At 40.8% G+C, this 23,231-nt stretch overlaps 2 protein-coding genes across 2 annotated transcripts in view; both read left to right on the top strand.

The window, feature by feature from the left end:
- LOC149868267 (endoplasmic reticulum aminopeptidase 2-like) overlaps positions 1–13,306 on the top strand; it is a 36,666-nt gene extending 23,360 nt beyond the window's left edge. Inside the window, exons 11-19 of the mRNA XM_090038315.1 lie at positions 1,375–1,553; positions 1,654–1,733; positions 2,627–2,810; positions 3,429–3,585; positions 3,869–4,053; positions 6,173–6,337; positions 6,967–7,107; positions 10,174–10,255; positions 12,323–13,306. Of these exons, the coding sequence (XP_089894441.1) occupies positions 1,375–1,553; positions 1,654–1,733; positions 2,627–2,810; positions 3,429–3,585; positions 3,869–4,053; positions 6,173–6,337; positions 6,967–7,107; positions 10,174–10,255; positions 12,323–12,469 (1,320 nt within the window). The 3' untranslated portion in view covers positions 12,470–13,306. The remainder of the gene's footprint in view (positions 1–1,374; positions 1,554–1,653; positions 1,734–2,626; positions 2,811–3,428; positions 3,586–3,868; positions 4,054–6,172; positions 6,338–6,966; positions 7,108–10,173; positions 10,256–12,322) is intronic.
- Positions 13,307–17,574: 4,268 nt separating this feature from the next.
- Positions 17,575–23,231, top strand: part of LOC149868268 (endoplasmic reticulum aminopeptidase 2-like) — a 37,147-nt gene continuing 31,490 nt past the window's right edge. The window contains exons 1-2 of the mRNA XM_090038316.1: positions 17,575–17,697; positions 18,870–19,543. Coding sequence (XP_089894442.1) covers positions 19,020–19,543 — 524 coding nt within the window. The 5' untranslated portion in view covers positions 17,575–17,697; positions 18,870–19,019. The remainder of the gene's footprint in view (positions 17,698–18,869; positions 19,544–23,231) is intronic.

Genomic DNA, 23,231 nt, shown 5'->3' on the forward strand with positions numbered 1-23,231 from the left:
CACTAGAGTCTTTTATGTAATGGGACATATATTTCATGAGGCCATCTCGGTAAGAAAAATATTGCCATAAATAAGCAACTGTAAATATTGAAACCATATAAACAGCAGTGAAACAAAAAAAAGAACACTTTTGAGATGCAAAAGGGCAAGGTATTTTAAACAATTGAAAGAACTTTCTGAATTGTACTGTCAAATATCATATTAAGTAATTTTAGTCTTGAAAGACCACTTAGAATGTGCAGTAGATCACTATGCAGGCTCATATGGCTGGGATCACTTATGAAAGCAGTCTAGAAAGTGTCAACTTCATTAAAGGGAAATAATTATCTTGAAATGTTTTTAATATACCTAATATTGTGTATTCATTCTAAAAAGAACAGATTCCCTGACTTGTGTAGCATATCAGGTTATTACAAAGAAAATAACATCTAATGTACTTTTCATCATTTTTGGTCAGAGTGGTTTTTTTCTTAAAGATTATTCTCTTAATATGTACAAGTACCTCTGCAAGAAGATGAGTAGAGGAGAGTAGCTGGTTATATTCTTCCCTCAGGGATGGAGAAGCACATCTTTGTCAAAATCTGCAGTAGACTTTGAATTATTAACATCTCCTAAATATAATTCCTGATAGCACATGGTCTATCAGGAGATGTATTTGGAAGGCTACAGAGGGGCAATACACCTAGTATTGGAACAGGAGTGTGCATCTTCAGGATTCATAAAAACCTCAGTGGCAGATGCAGGCAGATATCTATCTCCACTTGGCAATTCTGATGTGGCTGTCAGCTTCTATTACACCCATGGTCAGATTCACACACTACTGTGGTGCTGCAAAGCAGCCAGAGTATATGAGTGAGCACAGTCCAACATCTGTTGCACTGTTGTGTATAAAGCTTAGGTACAATTAGGAGGGCAACATGTTCAACCTGATGTGATGCAGTTCTGCAATGCCTACAGCATAAATAGTCATCCTGGAAGTATTATAGGTCTAGTCTGTTGTACTGATCTCAAGTGCAATACAGGTGCTTTTGACAAAGAATATGTAAAACTACAAGTACAATCTTTTAAATGGGCCATCAGAGAGCCTCATAATAAGGATGCAGAAAGTAGACATGATTCATCTCTTACATATACTAGTTTGAGATTATTTCTCCTCTGATATGCTGGTTTGAATCAGGAGTATGATCATTAATCTCATTGTGTTCCAATTAAATTGCTTGAGGACTGCTAAAATACATCTCTTTCTTGAGCTATTTTATGAAACCAATTAATTTAAAGGCATATGACTTAACTCTTTCTGACTGCAGACTATTTTCTCATTTAAAAGGAGTCTTGTACTGTTGAGGCAACTAATTTTTTCTTCCATGTTCTCAGCATAACTATTATGTCAGAGAACACTTTGATGTCACCAAGATAATGAACACATGGACACTCCAGAAAGGACTTCCATTGATTACTGTTGAACAAAATGAGAAAAGAATCAAAATAAAACAAGAACGCTTCCTGAAAGGCATTTTACCAGATGATCCTTTGTGGGCCTCAATGCAAACTGGGTAATTCAGGCACATCTACATGATGTTTGTGGAGTTTGATGTAAACATTTGGAAGCCTTAGACATTGTGGTTTAATTTTCCTGTTCACTCCTACTTCTAGTTTCCTCTGGCAAGTTCCCTTGACTTACATCACAAGCCACTCTAAGAGTATTGGAAGGCATTTAATGAAGAATCAATCAGGTTGGAGTTTGGCTTATTGCCTATTTTGTATTGTAATCCTACTGTTGTCTTAATGCTTACAAGAGGTGCAGAAAATATTGGCCAGACCAAAAAAAAGTTGAGGAAAAAAATATTTTGTGTCCATCCAAAATGAAATGTGTTTTGTTTTTGCTGCTGAAACAAAACTTGAAAAAAGAAAACTTCAGGTTTCAGCTAAAATGAAATGTTTTAGGATTTCTTATTATTATTTTATAAAAGATCTAAATTTAAATTTAGCTAATTTTAGTGTCAGCCATCTTTTTGAAATACAAAATTGAGCATTGGAAAAGACCCAAAGTCATGAATGCACTCCCCCCAACCAAAACCTGCCCTTTTGGCAAATGAACTACAATATTTGTCTGAAAGATGTTGTGCAGTTCTGATGCTTCTGCAGCACCCCCTTAACTCTCATTTAAAATTCTTCAGTCCTCAAAGAGTTACAAATATAGGATGTTCTATGTGATTGGAGCCCTGTAAACTGTGTTCATTTCATTGCCATGTTTCTTGAAATTATGGAACTTAAAAGAGTAGATTCTCCCTTTTTTCAAAAGTTCAGAGTTTGTTTGTTGACATTTACTGCTAAAATGATACAAAACATTTCAAAAGCAAGAGAAACCTAACTATGAGTCTACACTACAATGTGCTTGGCTCTAAAGTTTAATCTCTCAACTATGAAGAAGAATATGTTTTAATTGTTACCAACGAATGAAACAGAAGACATGGCAGGGGTTCGAATCAATGCCATATAATTCTTCCGTAGGAGAATTAAGATCACTTTCCTGCAATATAAATACCACAGAATATGTTTGGTTGCATTGGTAAATATCACTAAAAATGTTTGTTTAGTTGTATCAGTAATGTTTTCCTGCTCTTAGACACCATAGAACTGGAGGAAGATGTGAATTGGGTAAAACTCAATGTGGACATGACTGGCTATTACATTGTACACTATGAAGGCAATGGATGGAACAACATTATTAAACTGTTGAATCAGAACCACACCATCTTCAGTTACAAGGACAGAGCAAACCTGATTCATAATGCATTTCAACTCGTCAGGTAATAATGATTCTTTTTAAAAACAACCACAATAGGTCGATGCAGGTTGAAATGCCATTTAGACTTGTAGGGAATCATAGATGCAGTATTCATGATGAGGCAAATCCCCCAAAGTTTCTTAGAGGAGAATTCTGAATGGTATTGTCATTTATGAACTAGGAAAAGTCATTCACTAGATTTCCTCAAAAGGTGGTGTGCTGGTGCTTCCATAAGAGGGGTAGCGGAAAAGGCTCTGAATTGTAGAAAACCAATGTAGAGAGACACATTTTAGAAAGAATTACAGAAAGAAAGATTTGTTGGTGGAAACACTAATTAATTTGCAAAGAAGGCTCTGCTTTCTTCCTGCCTCTATTGGAGAGAGTGGCATATAAGCACTGCCCATGCTTCTCTGAACACAAGGCTCTTGCGTCATAATAGCCTGTGAGAAATAGGCTTCTGGCACAACCAGCTCCATACAACAAGCCCAAGGTTGTAAGGTTCTTGTGGAAGGAATCCACAAGTGATCTTGGTAGATCTGCCTGTACATCTTTGGGTAAGAAAGACTAATAAAAGGGATGTCATTCCCTCCTTCTCTAATGTTGTCAGATTATAACTTATTTAAGAAATCTTCTTTTTCAGTGCAGGCAGACTATCTCTGGACAGAGCCCTTGATCTGACTCGGTATCTCCAGCATGAAACCAGTAACATAGTATTACTGGAAGGCTTGGGCTACTTGGAAGGGATCTATGACATGGTGGAAAGAAGAAATATTTCTGATGTCACAAAAAGTCTTAAGGTTCATTTCTAAGATTGTACCACATATGAAGTTCTACATGTATCAGCCAGATGAAGTTTATTAACTTTCATCTCTGTTTCCATGACACTTATTGCTGACAGCTGAAGTGTTTCTTTGTACTAGAGGGACATATTGCCTGTTATTAATCTAATGGTGCATCTATGATGTGTGGAAATGCTACTTTTAATGCAGAATTGACTCATTTTTTATTAGACATCTTGAACGTGCTTAGGATGCCAGATTTCACTACCTATAAATAAACTATGTTGTATTCTCTCTGCAGCAATACCTCCTGCAGTATTTTAAGCCAGTGATTGATAGACAGACCTGGAGTGATGAGGGCTCAGTTTCTGACAGAATGCTTCGTTCAGAACTCCTCCAAATGGCATGTGACTTGCAATATCCTCCCTGTCTCCAGAAGGCAAATGAGCTTTTTGGGAAGTGGATGGGATTTGGTGGAAAATTAAAGTAAGTGATTTATTTTCTACCTACTGTTCTTTGTTTACATTTCTTTCACTATACTTCCAGGTTGTTTTTTCCAGCATAGGGTTTAAAGGCATAGCAATGCTTTGCAAACTATGTGGGAAATTTTTTGTTATCAGAAAACAGTACCAGAAAATCTCCTCTTTTTCAGTTACCCATGTTACATATGTTAACTTGTAGTGTAACTCACACCTACTGTGAGGCACTCTCTTCCCTTCCCTGCCTTTCCAAGTTGACGCATACAGATATAGGAGTCAGTAGGCGCATCTACACGTGCAATTAATGTGAAGCAATAAACTCTGGTGTTTTAGTGCACTGGAGTTTATTGCTCCCATGTGTACCATTTGAAAGTGTGCCCAGGACCACAGCTTGTTGAGCCAGGTTGGAGCAGCCCAGGCTAGCAGGGGGCTTGAGGGCCAGCCTGACAGCCCCAGGGTGCTCCTGCCCAGCTCAGCGTGCTATGGAAGTCCTGGCTGGGGTATAAGGGTGCTCCAGTGTGAGGCTAGCACCGCTGGCAGGCAGCCCCAGCACTGAAGCACCCTAGCGCCCCAGCCAGCCATGTCAGTGTCTACACATACAGTCCTGTGGAGTAAAAAACTCCACAACAGGATAGCTCTTGTAAATAGTACTAGTACCTGCTGCAGAGTTAATTAGTTTACTCCTGCCTAATAGACTGCAGAGCTAACTAGTGTAGTCTACAATGAATGTCTTGTGTAGCTAACAGACTTAAGTTTCTTAGCATAGGCCTTTAGTTTTTATGTCTATTGTAGCCTTTTTTTGTCCATTGGTTGCTTCCCCAGTGCCATACAGGGATGCCTGAAAATGCTAACATAAAAAAAGAATGATGGGGTTTGTTTTTTTTAGCTCTTTACTGTTTTATCTCGACTATTATTATTATTTCAGCTCTTTAGTATAAACAATTAGCCAAATATTTAGGATTTTGAGTAGTGTTCAAGATCCTGCATAGTAAAACTGAAATGGAGTTAGGTGTTTCTTTGGGTACTGTAGATAAATAGGATTGCAAAAAAGTCCTGTACTCCTGAACATAAGAAAAAACAAACAAGAAGCAATATCTGCTCTCAACTCCAGACCCTTCTGCCAGACTGTACTTAATCCCAGCATATCTCTAGCTTTTTCTCGGGCCCACACTCTCTAGGTTTTTTACAGGTTGGGTTTAAAAGCTATTATGGTTTTATAATGTTCCTACTCTCCTAAAATGAAGTGTGCTGGTTTTAATCCCTAGTGGCAATGAGATTGAACCCATCCCCTAACATTATCCCCTATTGCTGGTATTATTCACAGTGCACAAAGTGCTGCTCAGATATAAAGAAAGTTTCATTCCTTTCAAAGAACAACTTCCTACCCATAAGGTTATGAGTTCCACCAGGGAAAAACTCTGAATGCGTACGGAATTCTACTGATTTTCTTTAGGAAGTTTGTGTCAGGGTGGCTCACTGAAATCTCAGGGACTGCTCTTTTCAGAAAAGGTTATTTGTCCCCACTTTGTGACTGAAAAAGACCCCCTTCCATCCTGACCTACACTTGTGTTCTTTTTTTTTCCCTTTGTCCTCAAAATTTTCATAGAGCAATGGAAAAACAAACAAATACAATCCCTTCCTTTCCCCAAGAGCTAGTAAGCTTCATATTCAGCAGTAAGTGAACCTCATGATCCTTCCCACACACTCTCTTCCTTAGCCTCAGCAAAGTTAAGGAAGTAGATAAGTTGTGTTTTATTATAGAGATGAAGGGGCTACTCATGGTGTGTAAAGTTAGGCAAGATCCTAAATACGCTGGATTAGGGACATGGATTGTATACCTTTCAGGGCAGAACCAGTCTTTTTTTTTATTTGCTTTCATAGTGCTTTGTGTTTGTGGTATATCTGTGTGATTAAATACAACAATGTGGCTGTTACATATAGTAAATCAACAATATTTAGTTTGAAACCAAGGACAGCTCTTATGTCACAGCAAGATAGTCAAGAGACCGGAAAGTTTCCTTTTTAGTTATTTTTTTTATACATTAGGAAGTGAAAGTTTCCGTATTTTTTTTATTGTAATTCAACCATTAAAAACACTAAATCATAACCCTGAATTTTCTGTTTAGTAATATTCCTTCTGATGTCATGAAGACAGTATATTCTGCTGGATCTAAAACAGCTACAGGCTGGAATTTTCTTTTGGAAAGATATAAAGTGTCCATGTCTGGTGCTGAACAGATAAAAATCAATTCGGCATTGGCAAGTTGCAAAGATGATGCAAACCTAGCAAGGTGGGATACAGTACATAATTATTTACTCCAGTGTTTATTTTCTCTGCTTTTAATCATGTAGCTAACTTGATGCTTGTGAAGTAACTTAGTTGCAGCCTGTTGATATGACTCTTTTATGATGCACCTTTTTGGGTGTTTATGGTTTGATTACTGAGCAATGTAGGCAAAAAATTGACATGCTGGAAAAGGAAAAAGCAATTCACCCTTAGATGAATCTCATAGCAAAAACAATAACAGTGCACACTCGTTTTGTCTTTCTTTTTTACTCCTCTATGTACTTTCACCGTGATAATATGAGAGCTTAGGCACCAAAAGGAGGAAGAGAATGAACAAAGTGAATCAGACTTTGTTTGGCCTGTTTTGAACCACTGTGATAGAGTTAAAGATAGGTGTCAGTTTATAGAGAACCAATATACCATTGCTATGAGTCCTTGGAGAATCTTAGAATGTTCAAATTAATACTGATAAATATAAGTGCAAGTAATTACTAAATACTTTTTATTAATCCTGGCTGAGATCACAAAAGGCCTTATCTTTCAAATCTTACTAATCATGTAACTAATATTAAATATGTCAACACCTGTAAATACCTAATCTACCCTTTCCTTGCTTTCCTGGGAATGTTGTAGGCTACTGGAACTTGGAATGGAGGGAAATGTAATCAAGACTCAAGATCTACCATCAGTTATCTATATGGTCAGCATGAATCCAGCTGGACGACTTCTTGCATGGAACTTTGTAAAGAAAAATTGGAGCAAGCTTCTAGAAAAGTTAGTGTTTGCATAAGGACTGGAAGTGGCATAGTTACAACATGGCTTGAAAGGGAGGTGATAAATTGTATTCCCATGACCTAGACAAGCAATTTTACTACTCTGTGCCTAAACTCCTTCCCCCTGAAAAAGGAGGAAAATACCTAACTACCTTTCCATATTTCTGTGAGATCTACAGTTAAATCAGGTTCTGAATATCTTTTTTTATTTGATGTGAAAAAATACTGAAGAGCAAACGTCTATAATTCTCCTTCTTAACTAATCTTCATTCTCAGCATTACTGATGCTAAAGTAGAGAAAAATATAGTAAACTCAAGGACCAAGGAGATCATATGTTTTGCTTTAATCCCAAACTGTAAAGAAATCATTTCAGTAACTGTGGAAACAACAGTAAAAACTGACTGAGGTAATTTCTTATTGTTAGTCAAGAAGCAGGCATTTAGGGGCAATTCTGAGTTTCTATTCTCTCCCTGACTAGAGATGTTCAGTGAAGAAGAATTGCTATGTGGGTGGTCTGGTTAAAATGTTGGATGTTACTGCATAAATTTCAGACAACCTGTGCACTGGGGCCATAATTATCTAGTAGCTGGAAAATGAAGAATGGGTCTCTCTGAGGCTTTGAGTAGAAACGTGAAATATGGACAAATGTACGTTTTAGCTGCTTTAAAGAGTGGGGAGAGCTGCAGTGCGTATCAGCTGTTTCATAGATTTCATAGACATTAGGGCTGGAAGGGACCTCAGGAGATCATCAAGTCCAGCCCCCTGCCCAAAGGGCAGGAAGTCAGCTGGGTTCATAGGATCCCAGCAAGATAAGCATCCAATTTACTCTTGAAGGTGTTCAGTGTAGGTGCTTGAACCACCTCCGCTGGCAGACTGTTCCATACCTTGAGGGCTCGGACAGTAAAGAAATTCTTCCTTATGTCCAGCCTGAAACGGTCTTGCAGGAGTTTGTGACCATTTGACCTCGTCATCCCTTGGGGCGCTCTGGTGAACAGACGTTCCCCCAGATCCTGGTGGTCACCCCTGATAAACTTATAGGTGGCCATCAGATCACCCCTGAGCCTACGCTTTTCCAGGCTAAAGAGTCCCATGTCTCTCAGCCTGTCATCGTAAGATCTGTTTTCCTGACCTCTGATCATGCGCGTGGCTCTCCTCTGGACTCTCTCAAGCTTCTCCACATCCTTTTTGAATTGTGGAGCCCAAAACTGGATGCAGTACTCCAGCTGCGGCCTCACCAAGGCCGAGTACAAGGGGAGAATGACGTCCCAGGATTTGCTCGAGAAGCATCTATGGATGCAAGCCAGCATTTTGGTCGCTTTACTAGCCGCAGCATCGCATTGGAGGCTCATGTTCATCTTGTGGTCAATGATGACCCCCAAGTCTTTTTCTTCTGTAGTGCTAACCAACGTAGCACTGCCGAGCCTATAAGGATGCTGCAGGTTTTTTCTCCCAAGGTGGAGAACCTTGCATTTTTTGGTGTTAAACACCATGAGGTTCTCGTCTGCCCATTTGCTGAGCTTGTCCAGGTCAGCCTGGATCACCCGCCCATCTTCTGGCGTGGATGCTTTGCCCCAAAGTTTGGTGTCATCGGCGAACTTGGCCAGTCCACTTCTGACTCCAATGTCCACATCATTAATGAAGATGTTGAACAGTATGGGTCCAAGGACAGAGCCTTGAGGGACCCCACTGGTCACAGGGCACCATGATGAGTGACTGCCATCAATCACAACCCTCTGGGTCCGACCACGAAGCCAATTTCCCAGCCAGCGGATCGTGGTGGAGCCAAGGCCACAACTGGGCAGTTTGGCCAAGAGGTGATCATGGGATACCAGATCAAAAGCTTGTTTGAAGTCAAGATATATGACATCAATCTCTTCTCCCTTGTCCAGGTGATAGGTCACCTGGTCATAGAAGGAAATGAGATTGGTCAAACAAGACCTACCCACAACAAACCCGTGCTGGCTGTTCCTTAGAATGTTAGCCTGGGCCAGTCCCTCAAGGATGGCCTCCTTAATAAACTTTTCTAAGATCTTCCCCAGGATAGAAGTCAGGCTAATGGGCCTGTAGTTAGCCGGATCCACTCTCCTCCCTTTCTTGAAGATCGGCACCACATTGGCCTTCTTCCAGTCTTCGGGCACTACACCAGAGCGCCAGGAGTTTTCAAAGATCTGTGCCAGGGGCTGGGCTATGACGCTCGCCAGCTCCTTGAGTACCCTGGGGTGCAGATTGTCAGGGCCAGCTGACTTGAAGGTATCCAGCTTCTCAAGGTGTTCCTTCACGAGGTCAGCATTGATGGAGGGTAGGGGATCCTCCTCACCCAGATTTCCCTGTCCCATAGCAGGCATGGGCATCCCGTGTGACTGATGAAAGACTGATGCAAAGTACCTATTTAATAGATTGGCTTTTTCCTGGGCGTCAGTTGTCAGTTGCCCCATCTGGTTTAGCAGGGGTCCAACATTGCCCTTGCTTTTCCTCCGGCTCCCCACATATCTGAAAAAGGACTTTTTGTTGTCCTTGATGCCTGAAGCTAGTTGGAGTTCAGTTGCAGCCTTGGCTTTCCTGGTTTGCTCCCTGCTGTTAGTCTTCATGATCTTGTAGCACCCTATAAAAGTTACCTAAATTGCTTAATTTTGACTCTAAACAAAGCATGGTTAAAGTTATAACAGTTCTGTTATACTTGTAGTATGCAGATGTAACAGTTGCATTGAAACAGCTTATATCAGCATCCTTGAAGATCATTACATCAACAGAATTATTATATTTGCCTATGCCTATGGAAGGCACCTAGCAGCAGAAGTGCAGGTATTTCTAATGAAACTTTTACTGCAAAATAGAGAATAACAGGTATACCCTGCCTGAAGACACTAACCATCACAACTGTTTCAGCCCTTGATAGTCCAACTTGCGAGATCAAGAAAATAAATTGAAAAAAAAATTTTTTTCATGTGGCAATTCAAAGAAGTATTCATATGCTACCAGCTTGAACTAATACTAACCTCTGTTGCTATTTAAGTTTACATGGACATAAATTGATATGGTCTGTAATTCCCTCTTTTTTTCCTTCAGGTTTTCCCTTGGATCTTTTTCAATGAGAACAATTATACTTGGAGCAACATCACACTTTTCTTCAAAACAAGAATTGGAAGAGGTTAGTCTGAAGCTTAAAGACAATGTGGGTTATTTACATTCTTGCTGCATAAATTACTATCAGTGTCTCTGAACTTGCACATTTGGGAGCCTTTATTGCATGTATTAGCATGCTCTGTTAAGTTTAAAATCTCATGAAAGTGTCTTTGTGATGGAGACCCAAAGTATGTCTGGACTTAGCTCTTCCTACAAAATTAAACTAAAACTATTATAAGTACCCATAGGAAGAGAGGACTATGTGTTCAACTATTGAATGAATTCCAGAGTGGACTGGCAAGCTTATAATGAAAGTTTTGCCTTTGAAAACTAGCTTTTAAATTATAGTGTTCATATCTGTTGCTCAGAGTTGTTTGATTTTTATGTCCACCTACTTGCTTCCAGTATCTATTGTGGGCATTGTATAAATATTAATGTTCAACCATATTAAATTGTATTTCAGGCCAGAACTTGCCCTTATACAGACTCCTATAAAGCAATCTCCAAGAGTTAGGCTTTGTTTATCAAGTCAGTGTGAACTGCAGGTTGAGAAAATATAGTTGGTCTAATAAAGGATATCAGATTTACCCAAAGAATCTTATCTGCCAACTGCAGGTTGAGGCACTTAAGGAATAGTTTGTAACATTTTGCAGTTAGTTCTGTTTTAGAATTCATCTGCCAGCGCTAGGCAAAGGGAGATGTTAATGAGAACAATCTGAGACATTGACGATGCCATTATGTGAGGTAGTCAAAGTGTAACATGGCTCTTTTTGTACATGTCTTTTCATAGCATCTGATGAAGTCAGCTTTTCCTCATTAATGCTTATGCATTTCTCAGTGGTGCTCAGCCTTTTCCCACTCTGGGCCTTGGGGGCCTGGTGCCATTCCTCCCACCCTTGCATGCCAGGATTGGTCCCTGGAGGCCTGGCACTGCCCCCTCCCAGCTTCCTCAATAGGATTGGGCCCTGAGGGCCTGGTATTGCCTCTGCATACCAAGGGCCTGGGGGCTCACCGCTGATCCTGCCGAGCCCTGTGTGCTCAGTTCAGGCACCCAACCCAGCATGCAGGGCTAGGCTCTCCCCATGGGTCCAAAAACTTGCAGCAGGGGAGAGGTACCAGATCTGACCCACAGACCAAGTTAGTCTATAAGGTGCATCACTACCTTGCCTTCTGCCTGCCTTCAGATTAACATGGCTAACTGTCTCTCTGCTCATGGCTGTCTTTATTCTGTACTGAGGCTCAGCTTTTGGTTTATTTCCAACACTGAACTAGGCATTGGAGCCCAAATCTTCAAAGATATATAGGTGCCTCGCATCCATCAAAATCAGTACTCAGTAGGTACCTACATATCTTTGAGGATTTGGGCCTAAAACTTAGGTGACATGCTCTCTTTTGCCCCATGGCTTTGGGAGGAAACCTATAGAGAAACTCCACTTGATAGGATAAAGAGCAGAAGCAACTAAAGACAGAGCTGTCAGACAGTCTGCGAGCTTTTTACAGTTCAGCTGAACTTTTTGCCTGCCGTCTTCTGATTGACCACTTCACTCCAATCCTCTCCCTCAGTCTCTTCCCCTCAGATTCCTTCCACACTTACTTACGCTATCCTCTTCTCGTCTGCTAAATCCCTGGAGTATGCCTTCTCCTTTAATATTAAGTTGTCTCTCAAGTAAATACAAAATAGGCAGATCTTATTGTATGGCCTGCAGCACACTCAATTTTGCATCATGCTGGACCTCTTACTAGTCTAGATGCATCTTCACTCAGATATTTTCATTAATAGTTTCCTGGTAGCATTGGGCATGTAATCCACAAATTTGTCTCTGTGACAGGTTCACATCTATACCTGTTCTTTAGAAGATACAAGCTTACTATAAAAAATTAAGAAACCTTGTTAGTCCAGGCCATGATAGAGGAGGCTGTTTTAGCTGTGAAGGTCCTGATTCAGTCCTTAAGATGTCAGTTATCTCATCTACATAAGTCACAATAGTAAGCATAAGCTTTATTTCCAGGCCAAACCTTTAAAGACTGTTACTATTTGTCAAGCTTTTCTTAGCAATCTTAACTTTTTGCTTGTATTTCATTTGTTTAATAGGTGAAGTTGTTTTTTGCATCAAAACAGGAAGAAATATCACAGCTGAGAGCACCCCAGATTGCACTGGAGAACATTGAGAAAAATATAAAATGGCTGGAGAGAAACTTAGATATTTTAAGGAAATGGATATTAGAAAATCTTCAGTAAAGCTGCATGGAGGCAGATAAAAGATTGTGTTATTACTAAGTGCAGAAAAAAATGTAAATGCCTATAATTTTTTACTGATTACCACAATTGTTTAATTATGTGTTTCATCTAATGAACACTTTCTGGACACCATGGCATTTTTATGTCATTTGGTATACCCCATTTATGTTGGTTTTGTGTGTATATGTGATTCTGTTTTGGCTGTTCAGGTAATTAAGATAGTTGAAGAAATTTAGCTACAGACTTGAAATGTTTTGTGAGCGTCTGCGGAGGCTTTTAATTAAATTTGTTAAATTAACTTTGAAATTAAGGGTGGATGGTGTGTGTAACTTCAGTGTTGCAGGGGTGTAGGTTGTAGCTGTGTTGGTCTAAGGACTTAGGCAGACAGGGTTCTTTGGGTAAATCTGATATCTTCTATTAGACCAACTCAAATAGTTTAAAATAAGTTAAAAATAAGAAGAAGAATTTTTCCAACTATTTGAGTTGGTCTAATAAAAGGTATCAGAGTTACCCAAAGAACCTTGTCTGCCTATGTAACTTCTATGAAATTCTTTACTGCTGCACTGAACCTGGGCCTGCCACAGTTTGCCCTACTTACTCTACTGCATTAGAAATTTTGTCTGTTTGGTAAATAAAAAGCATCTTTACCTATGATTTGTCTTTGGTAATCTGAAAATCACAGAATAACGTATCATTGTATCAAAGGCAACATGCTGCATAAGGTACATGCTGCATGAGGTACACAATAGAATAAACCAGCTCAGTTTCATTGAAAAAAATGGTAATAAGGATGTTTCTACCTTTTAAAATTGCTACAGCAAATAAATTGTGTGTTGCCTGAAAAAAATCCTTGATGGTGGTTTTTCTTTAGAGACCAGTCTATTGTTTCATAAGTAGGGGGTCAGTAAGGTTAGAAATTTGTCCCTTGAGAGAGTGGGGCATACAGCCAATGAATGCTCTTACAGGGGTCAAGTGCAGGAACCCCTGCCTGCTTCTCCACCTCCAAGTTTTGGCACAGGGTATGAGGCCTCTGGTCTCTTGTTTCTGGTTGAGGAGCATTTGGCTATCCTTGGCAAACTCTGGCGCCTGAGAGGCATGCAAGGATTTGTTCCTCAGATGCCTATCCACCTAACGAACTCAAGGAAATCTAAGACTTGAGTGTCTTGAAGACCTAAGATTTGTGTGTGTGACTTTCACCACTCCATAATCATCCCAAACTGCTCAGCCATGGGCAATAGAGATCCTGTCCTGAAGTGGCATATGTGGTCACAGAGGAATTATTAGTGTCCTTGGTAAAAGGGAAAGACATTTTGATTTTCCAAATAATCACTCCAAAGCACTTTTAAGAAAATAACTTTTTTGCTTGAACCTGCAAAGAAGTGTTTCTTAGCAGGTGTAGTGTCCTCAACATCCTTTTATCTCAGTGGAACTACCATGTATATAGTGTTTTGCAGGACTGGACCTTCTCTAGTTTTAATTTGCATTTAGGTTCTTTTTTTCACATACACATCCAGACTAGGGACAGAAGTTACACATAAACCAGTATAAGTGATCGGAAACTGGTTCAGATCTGTAGAAGTTCAGTGCACATAAGCTGCTTTCAAAATGGCTGAAACCAGTTTAAGGGTGCAGACAGAAGTGCAGCTCCCAGCTATAACTCAGAACAATTTATGCAAAGCATTCTGAGTTACAGCGTTACCCCGGACCAAACAGAAGTTTGCTGGTGATTCCAGGGGGGAAGGGAACCTAGCTGCAGGCCGGAAGCCTGCAGCCCAGTTCCCATAGCAACAGCCACAGCTCTCTGTCAGTGCTCGCTGTTTTCAGAATGGGAAGAGGGAAAGATAGAGGGGCGAGCTTGTTCTTGGGGCTCCCCAGCTGCTGCTGAAGGGTGGGGTGGGTGAATTAGAGCCCCCCTACCTTGGTGGGGGGCTTCAATACACATGCCCCACTCTCTCGAGGGGTGGAAAAACCCCACAAGACTGAACTCCCTCCACTCCCTTTTCTTTCCTCCCATTCCGAAAACAGCGACAGGCTGGGAGCTCTGCAGACACAAGCTACAAGATGTTACATTTTAAAATGTCTTTATCTGATACGTCATGCAATGAGGGGTCAGATTTTCACTCAACAGGCAATTTTTAAAGCTGTCTATAGCCATGAACTTGTATTTAATCATGGCCATAGACAGCTTTCTGTGGCCAGATAGGATGCAGACAGAAGTGACAGTTTTCACCCAAAGAAAAACCTGGATGAATATAGTATCAGACTTAACCGATTTAAGTTAAATCAGTTTATTGAACTTCTGTCCCAGATCCCCTCCAGATTCAAGTGAAATTGCAGTCTCCCAGCATCCCAGGATGCTTTGCACCTCCCCTGCAAACTTCCCCCTCGTAGGGTGTGCAGGCTAGGCTTGGCCAAAGCTGTCTGCTTTAGACAAATAGGGCAGGTGTTTTCAACTTTTTTTTTTTAGCAGCGTACCCCTTCTGGTGGCAGTGTCTGGACACAGGAGGGCGGGGGTCACACCTTTCCAGTGGTGGCCTGGAATGACCTGGCTTGGTCCGAGAGAGGTCAGTGATAGGATGCAGCCGCAGCAAAGCACAGGTGAGGCTCATGCTGCCAAAGCCTCCTGGCTCCAGGCTGATCCAACAGCTGCATGGGCCAGACGCCGGTCACAATGCCAACCCCAGTTTAGATGGCTGTAAACAGTAATGGCCGGTTCTGACAGAGGTCTCTTGCACCTGTCTGTTCATGTTGTTTTTGATTTATAGACAAACAACTAGCTGCTGCAAGGGGCTTGGGCCTGTCACTGTGAAACCTGGGGCAGCACCACAGATCTCACAGGGGGTAGTGGATGACCACAACACCCCTGTCCCTCGCTTCAAAACGCAGTGACACGTCATGGGAGAGCACCCCAATGCCACCTCATCTCAGACCCTGGCCCTTGCAGCTTTCAGGTCCTGCTGCTTTTTTTTTTACTCCCTGCAGCTCCTTTGCTTGCCCTAGCCACCATTGATCCTTCCCAGCAGCTGCCAGGCCCAAGCTCAACCGACCCTCAGCAAAGGGCCTACCGGGGGGCAACAGGCTGGGGAGGAGGGAGCTGCCCCCTCCCACATGAGCCCGGCCCTAGGCAGAACCACCCGTGGGCCAGCACCTGCCCCCCACCTTCCCATTCAAGGAAACCCCATGGCACCACCACCCACTACCTCACACTGCCCGTCAGCAGTGTGAAGCCACACATGTGACCAGCTGTGGGAAAGCGGTGCGGGGAGCGGTGGCAGTGGGGGCGCAGGGCTGTGGGTGTTGGTGGCTGCCGCCATGTGCAAGACTTTCCTCCCTGCCCCCCCAGCCAGCCAGGCAGTGTGTGTGCGGCCCACAGAGGGGAGTCTCTGCCCTTGGCCCCTCGGCCCTGCTCCTAGGAGCGGGTAGAAAGGCCAAGCTGAGGAGGGGTCAGAGAGGCACTGCGGTGTGCTGTGCAGGGCCAGTGCCACCCAGCACACCCCTCTCTTGGGTAAGAAGCAAAGTATGGGAAAGTGCCAGGGAAGAGGCCACCTCTGCACCCTGGGGCATGCTTTGTCTCCTCCCACCTGTGCATACCTCCTGTGCCTTTCTAAGTACCCCTAGTGGTATGCATACCCTGGTTGACAACCCCTGAAATAGGGAAGCATGCTCTAGCACCTCCCAGCTTCTGGCCTTAGCCACATGTGGATGCATTTCTAGAATCAAAATGAATGTCTATTCATTTGCTTATCAGTTCAATCTACACAGCTTAGGCTAAACTATGAAAACTGAATCAATTCAATTTTAGCCCCAGTGGGACAAGGTAAGAACAGAGAATTATTCTTTACAGAGGCTTCTGTTTTTATGTGGCTAAGGGGCTTAAGCTTCTTTCACATATTAAGGCAAAATTCCCATCAAAAACAACTCTTGTGCTGACAACTTGTAGATATGGATTTGCCAGACTGACTAGTACATCCAAAGCTGTATGTATTCATATTAATAATTTACAGCAGATCTACTGCAGGTCAGCATTTCTCCTGTCTGTCCCTATTATCACTTAATTCTATGTGCAGCTCTCACACATGCTCACAGAGCCACTACTCCTGGCTGACAGCAGGATAACTGAAAAAAAATCCCACTATGCAAATCATTTGTATATTCTGTACAGTTGACTTACACCATTACACATGGGTCACGTCTTATCTCATGCCAGATCTCTCACATTTTCCCTTACTTAAAACACCCAGTACAATGCAGCCATAAAGCTTTGCTTACACACCAAGTACTGTGCATTTCTCTGTGAGCTGTGCAGAAGTGCAGGTACTGAGCACAAAGTGTTTGCTGAAAAATAGTATTTTTCTTTTCAATTATTTTGTAGCATTCAGTAACTGACAGGAGTCTGCATTAAGACTGTTAATCTTTAAGGCAATACATTTTCTTTCTATAAAGTTAAGCACATGGTTGTCATTCAATAAATAAAGAAGAAAGAAATTTGGTCTGATGTGTTTCATTTGCCTTGTAGCTGCTGGTCTATCAATTACATAGGAGTAAATTTTTGGTTGCAGAATTAGTTGGAAAGAGGTTCTTTATTTTCAAGTCAATATGATGAGGTGCATAATTCTTGAAATAAAAGCTCCTGAAGACAATAACGTTTGTTAATAGACAAAAAGAAAAATACTTGTGCAGGACATGTCAGAACCAGTTTCTCAAACCAAATGCTTTCTGTTATCTGGATTTGTTTTCCACCAATGCCGGAAAACTCCCTGGAAATTAATTAGTGAAATCAGTTATTACTGAAAACTGGTTTAGATTTTTTTTTTCCAATAGTAAGCCTGTGATCTATAGCTGCTGTCACCTTAGCTGCTGTCACTGTTGACTTACCCTAATAATATAAAGTTTCTGTGCCATTCAAATTATTGTGGCAGTATTGATCATTGTGAAGGATTCTGTGCTATGAAACCACACAGGGTAGGGACATTAGGAATACAGAGCTTGTTTTGATTTAACTTGATAAATGATTATTTATTGGCTGTACTCCTTGAACAAACCTTGGAAATCCCCTTTAAGGGAAAACAAAAGTGAAACTAACAGTGTAATACAAGGCTGCAGAGGTTGTGACATACAGGCTGTGAAGTACAGCAGCTTTCATGCATTTGCTTTTAAAAAACGAAATTACTTTTATTTTTTTCAAGGAAAGCATCGTCATCAAACAAGAACATGCCTAAAGAAGTCATGTAAGACAGCCCAATTGTAGAAATAAGGGGGGAAGGGGGTAGAAGCTGAGTTGAAGAAGGGAGGCTTGGGAGGGAGTTGAAGGAGGGAGGCCTGGGGAGACATTTGGTACTTGAAACTCTCGCACTTTTTTTTGCTCTCAGTTCCTTTCTTTACAGTTGTTGTAAGCCATCTTTTAAACAGTGTGGTGAGTGAAGTATCAGCACATAAAATATTCCATTTTCAAGGCTTAATACAAAAATATTCAAATTAAATTAAATGAATATGCAGATTGTACCGAGCAAAATGTGAGAGACGAGATAGATCATGAACTATATTTTTACACTCTTCTTTAAGATGAAATAATATTGTTTTTTACAGACTTTCTAACTGTTAAGCTAAGCTCTTATACCTGGATTCAGTGAGTAGAGAACCTTATCTGAGAAAATTGGCTGTATTCTCACTCTTGTACCCCATACGAGTTTGAACTTGATATCGTGAGCAAGAGAGGGATTCAGTAAGGGGACTGATGTAATCTTATTGGCAGGTGATAAAGGCCATTTTAGCTGAGGCATTCTGGACAAGCTGTCTGGAATATCACTGCTAAATTTATATAACTAATAAAGACCTGCAGATTATGGTGAGTACCTTATTTCATGAGTCTTGTGTTTTTCTAGAACACAAAATAAGCATGGGAGTTGTAAGTCTTCCTCTCGTTTCCTACAAACAGCGTCATCTTATAAGAAAAATTTTTCTTCCAGGTCTGTTGACCTTAACATTTTTAGGACAGTTGCTAATGAAGTACTTGTCAGAAGAAAGTAGAGAATTTATTTTATATTTCATGCTGTATCATTATTTAATATGATTATATAGTGTGACTATTATGTTGATTTTGATACGTTGCAGTAATTTAGTTCAGCAAGACCTAATTCAGGAACATCTCTAAGCACATGTCTAACATCAAGTACATGCAACAATCTAGTACATGCAAGAATTGGGCCTTATCACATTTTTCAAGTGTCTGCTAGAGAAATCTGAAGTTTCAAGCATCTCTTGTCATTTTTGAACATTTGGATAAACATAAACAGAGCTACCTTTTTGTATTTATATGCAGGAAATTTTGTAACAATTAATGAGAGGTATAACAAGAAGTGCCTCAGCTTTTCTTAAAGTTCTCTGTTTTATTTTCCTCCAGATGAGCATTCATTTATCAGAAGACTTCATTATTGCCATGAAGCATTCAAAGCAAATAATGTTTTTAGAATGTGGAAGTTTCTAGCCAGAAGAAAACACCATGTTTATCTTTTTTTGAGAGAGAGACAATAGATTTTTCTATGTCTTTACAATGGCTTGTCTCTGCAGAAGATATTCATTGCTAGTATTACTGCAGATATTATATATTTATTCGCTGGGATTTTATGCACGTACAAATGAAACAAACAAAGAAAATGAGACTTTTCCTACCGATAAGAAGCCATTTCCTTGGAACAGTCTGAAGCTTCCTCGTGTGATTGTTCCACTCCACTATGACCTCTGTATTCACCCTGATCTTTCTACTTTACATTTTACTGGGCAGGAGACAATAGAGATTTTTGTCAGAACAAACACTAGCTTTATCATCTTGCACAGCAAAGACCTTGAAATTACCAGCTCTGTTCTTCTGTCCAAAGATGACATGTGGTCCAGTACACCAGGAAAGAAACTTCAAGTTTTAGAACATCCTGCACATGAACAAATTGCCCTACAGTCTCCTGAAGAATTAGTTGTTGGCCAAGTCTACCTGGTTACAATTGAGTTTCATGGAAAGTTGGCAGATGGCTTTGATGGGTTTTACAAGAGTTCGTACAAAACTCATGGTGGAGAAACAAGGTAAAAGTATATTTAAAAATGTACGGGTACCTCTGTGCTATAAGACTTCATAACATAAAAGCTCTGCAGCTATTATACTGTCCATTATGCTTCCTATTCAGGCAGAGGATTTCCTGTTGGTCACAGAGAACAATCCTTACTCCCCAGCTTACAGTCATTTGTGATGTAACTATTGTGCTTCTAACTAGGCAGAACAGAACATGACTCCCAGTAGCACTCTGAAATTGGTCAAAAGATCCAGCTAGGCCTCAACCCTGACCTAAGGACTTGTACCCCATAAAATTTCCATGATGTTATTTCTTTTCTCATATTGATTTTACAGTAATGGGACATCATAGACTTCAAGGCACTTTCTTCTTTATGTGAGAGGGGAATCAGAAATAGAAAGTCCCGGCATGGTCCTGCAAATGCATTCCCTTCTTAAATAAGATACAAAATTCCAAATTAAGTCTAGGGAGCTGTACAGTGGCTAAGCATTTTATTTTTATACAGATAAAAGCTCAGGAAAATGTACAAATAACATTAACAGTGATATATGCACCATTCAGTTTGCAAGCTGTCTGAAGTGGAGAATGTCTTTATCTTTGTGTCTTGTACAGCACAAAGTTGTCAACGCTTATCAACTTAAAATAATAGCAATAAATAATTACACAGCCCATAATATTATTCAGTTAGCAATAGGTCTCAGTAAGAACTAAGAAGGAATAAATTATTGTTTGAATTTAGCCTTTTCTTCTTGTTCATAAAGTGCCCTTGCTTTAATATAATTGTTTGCTATTCTTATTTTTTTTGTGAACAAACTGTAGCTGATGGACTGTTCACTAGGTTCCTTTGGACTTTTGCTTTTGGCTTGAAATGAATTATTTCGCCATGAAACAAATGATGCTTGTGATTAAATGAATCTGCATTGCTGGTCACAAGTGAACTTTCCAAAACAATTTATATAATAAACGCTTGGTTCAAATGGATGTTGCCTAAAGTGAAATACTATTTAGACTCCTCAGAATGTCCATGAAAAATCACTTACAATTGTTCAATTCTACTTTGCAGCATCAGTTCAGAGTACATGGCCTGAAATTTCAGAGCATCTTGCTTATTAAATGCAATACATAATAGTAGGTGTGTTTATATAATGATAATGATGTATGACTGACACATAATACAATAAATACTTTGATTTCTTAGGTTCCAGTGCTTCAGACAGGCATGTGCCCATTCATTTAAAGCAGAAGACTCCCCAGTAAACAGTACCGTTACCATGCTAAAACTATATGTGCACATGCAAAAGTCTTTAGAGAATTATGGCAATATTTCTTATGAAAGTAAAATTCCCATCAATATGAGTGGGGAAACTTAAATCACATTGTCTGTGTATGGAAAATAAGATCAGTCAAAACTTTTGTGATTAATTTAGTAGTCTGGGGACAGTGTAGCCTTCTGAAAAAAAGAAGCAAGTGAGGCTCAGGCTGTGATATGTAAAGAGAAATTTGCAATGTTGTCAGTGTTCATGCCTTTTCCACAAGCCTTGTAATATTTAAAGCCATCACCCCTGGAATGATGTGATTGCGGGAATCTCAGGTTCCATTAAAAATAGTTAGCTGCTAAAGTTCATAGTTGTGAGAGAGAACTGGAAATATGACTGCACTATATTTTAAGACTTAGAAAACAGGACATAATCATTCAAAAAACATTTTTTTCCTTAAAATGTTTCTTTATTTCTGAACCCTGGAGGCAGAATTCTTGTTCCCTTTTTGGAACTTACCCAACCACATGTGGCCTTTTGGCCACTTAGGTTAAGAACAGACATTGCACTTAGCCCTGGAAAAGTTGTGTCTGTGTCCTGGAAGAAAAATATCCTGGGATTGGCATGTACACACATCACCCTTCTAATCAGAGTTTAGGGAGACACTGAATGCAGTGCCACTTTTCTGCTATTGATTTAGTGATGTAATCTTGGGGTAAGTGTGCAGATATACTTTGAAATATCCTGGGGTAAACTGTTACTACCTCTTATCTGGGAAACATTTTAAGATTGATCTCAGAGCCATGGATATGGATGACTGTATAATTTTACTTTGTCCTGGAATAAAATAGTTTCTCCTGGGATGAATGTGATATCTGTGTGCAGCCTTACGCACAGTTTACAATTCTGTTACCTCTGCAATGTAAACATAGAAGTCTGAGGATGTGACTGAAAGTTTAGGAAGGTTGGAAAGCATGGTTGGGATGGGCTGGGGCAGGATCTCCTGGGTGCGAGATGAGGAAGCAGGAGTGGTTTATGACGGGTTTTCTAAAGTTTCAGAGTGTTATTTGGGGAGTCTGTTTTCATTTCATACCTGTAGGTTTTATTATAAGCTGCCTTGAGCCACGTTTGGACAGGGTGGGATATAAATCTAATAAATAAATAAACATATTGAGCACATGCAGAAGCTATGCACTGGCCAGGCCAGTATGTGGCTATGAATGCATTATCATTATGGACATGTAAGTCATGAGCTCATAGCTGGACATGATTAATGGGTGATAGACACCAGAGGAGGAGGCATGGACTGGAACTATGTTTTAGTTCCAATAGTGGGTAGTTGGACCACCTAACCAGCTAGTGAGAGCAGTAATATAACTAAGAAGGGCCAAGTGGGGCAGCAGCCCTGAGAGCAGATTTGAACGGCGGGGGGAGGAGGGGGACAGACAGGATGGAAAAATCACAGCTGCTGCTATAGCTACATGATTGACAGAAGTCATCTCTGTGGCTGCACGTTGGTGCTTCCCCAAGTGCCCAGTTGTCCTATTATGTGTGGGAGACCCAGGGTCTGGGCACAACTTCCTCACCGGATGGAATTTGTACCTGCCTCTTTCTGACTTCCCAGCACAGTGCTCTAATCATCTGCCCCTTCTGGAAGGCAGTAGGCCCATTCTAGCCTGAAACTTCCCCACTACACTTCAGCTTTATCCATTGGGCTTATTAACTGCAAGGAAAGTCTGAGAGATGTGGGTGAGGGGAGCCAGGCCTGTGTCTTCTGCTTCTAGGGTGATTATGTATCCTATTTTTGTCAGGACAGTCCCATTTTAAACACCTCTCCCAGGCATCCCGTTGGTTTGGTCAAATGAACACACTGCATTCCCATTTTCAGAGGGAATTCAGTGGTGGCAGTGCTCTTAAGCCAGGAGCTATGATAAGGGGTTGGTAGCCCTGCAGTATCCCGCAGTGTAACTCCTTCCACTCTCTGATGAGCTTAGCTGAGATCAGAGCTTGGAGATAGCTAAGCATGCTGGAGAGCAGAGCAGAGTACTGCAGGGTGCCAGAGGACTTTTGAAAGGGAAGCATTTAGGTAACTTCCCCAAAACCAACACACACACACTTTTCAGGTTGTCCTGAAATTTGAGACCGAATATGGTTACCCTACTTCCTTCCTGGACAAGTGCCTTAACCACTCAGCTCTTGGAAATCAAACATAAGAGGGTTTCTTTCTGGGACATATATGCAGGTATGTGTGTACATAGTCTCAGACCTGCCCAGTCAGTGTGTAGCCCATGGTGCATGTTCAATATATACATGTATGCTTAAGCACCCATACTTCAGGGTGTGCACAAATTGTGCGCAAGGTGCAAAAAAGCCACATATGTGGTGGGATAGTACCATTTAGGTGCACACACTGAAATAAAATTCTGTCCTTAGGGGGAAAATTTG

Source organism: Crocodylus siamensis, chromosome 3 (assembly GCF_052110815.1).
Source record: "Crocodylus siamensis isolate JL-2025a chromosome 3, ASM5211081v1, whole genome shotgun sequence".
NCBI classification, from domain to species: Eukaryota; Metazoa; Chordata; order Crocodylia; family Crocodylidae; genus Crocodylus; species Crocodylus siamensis.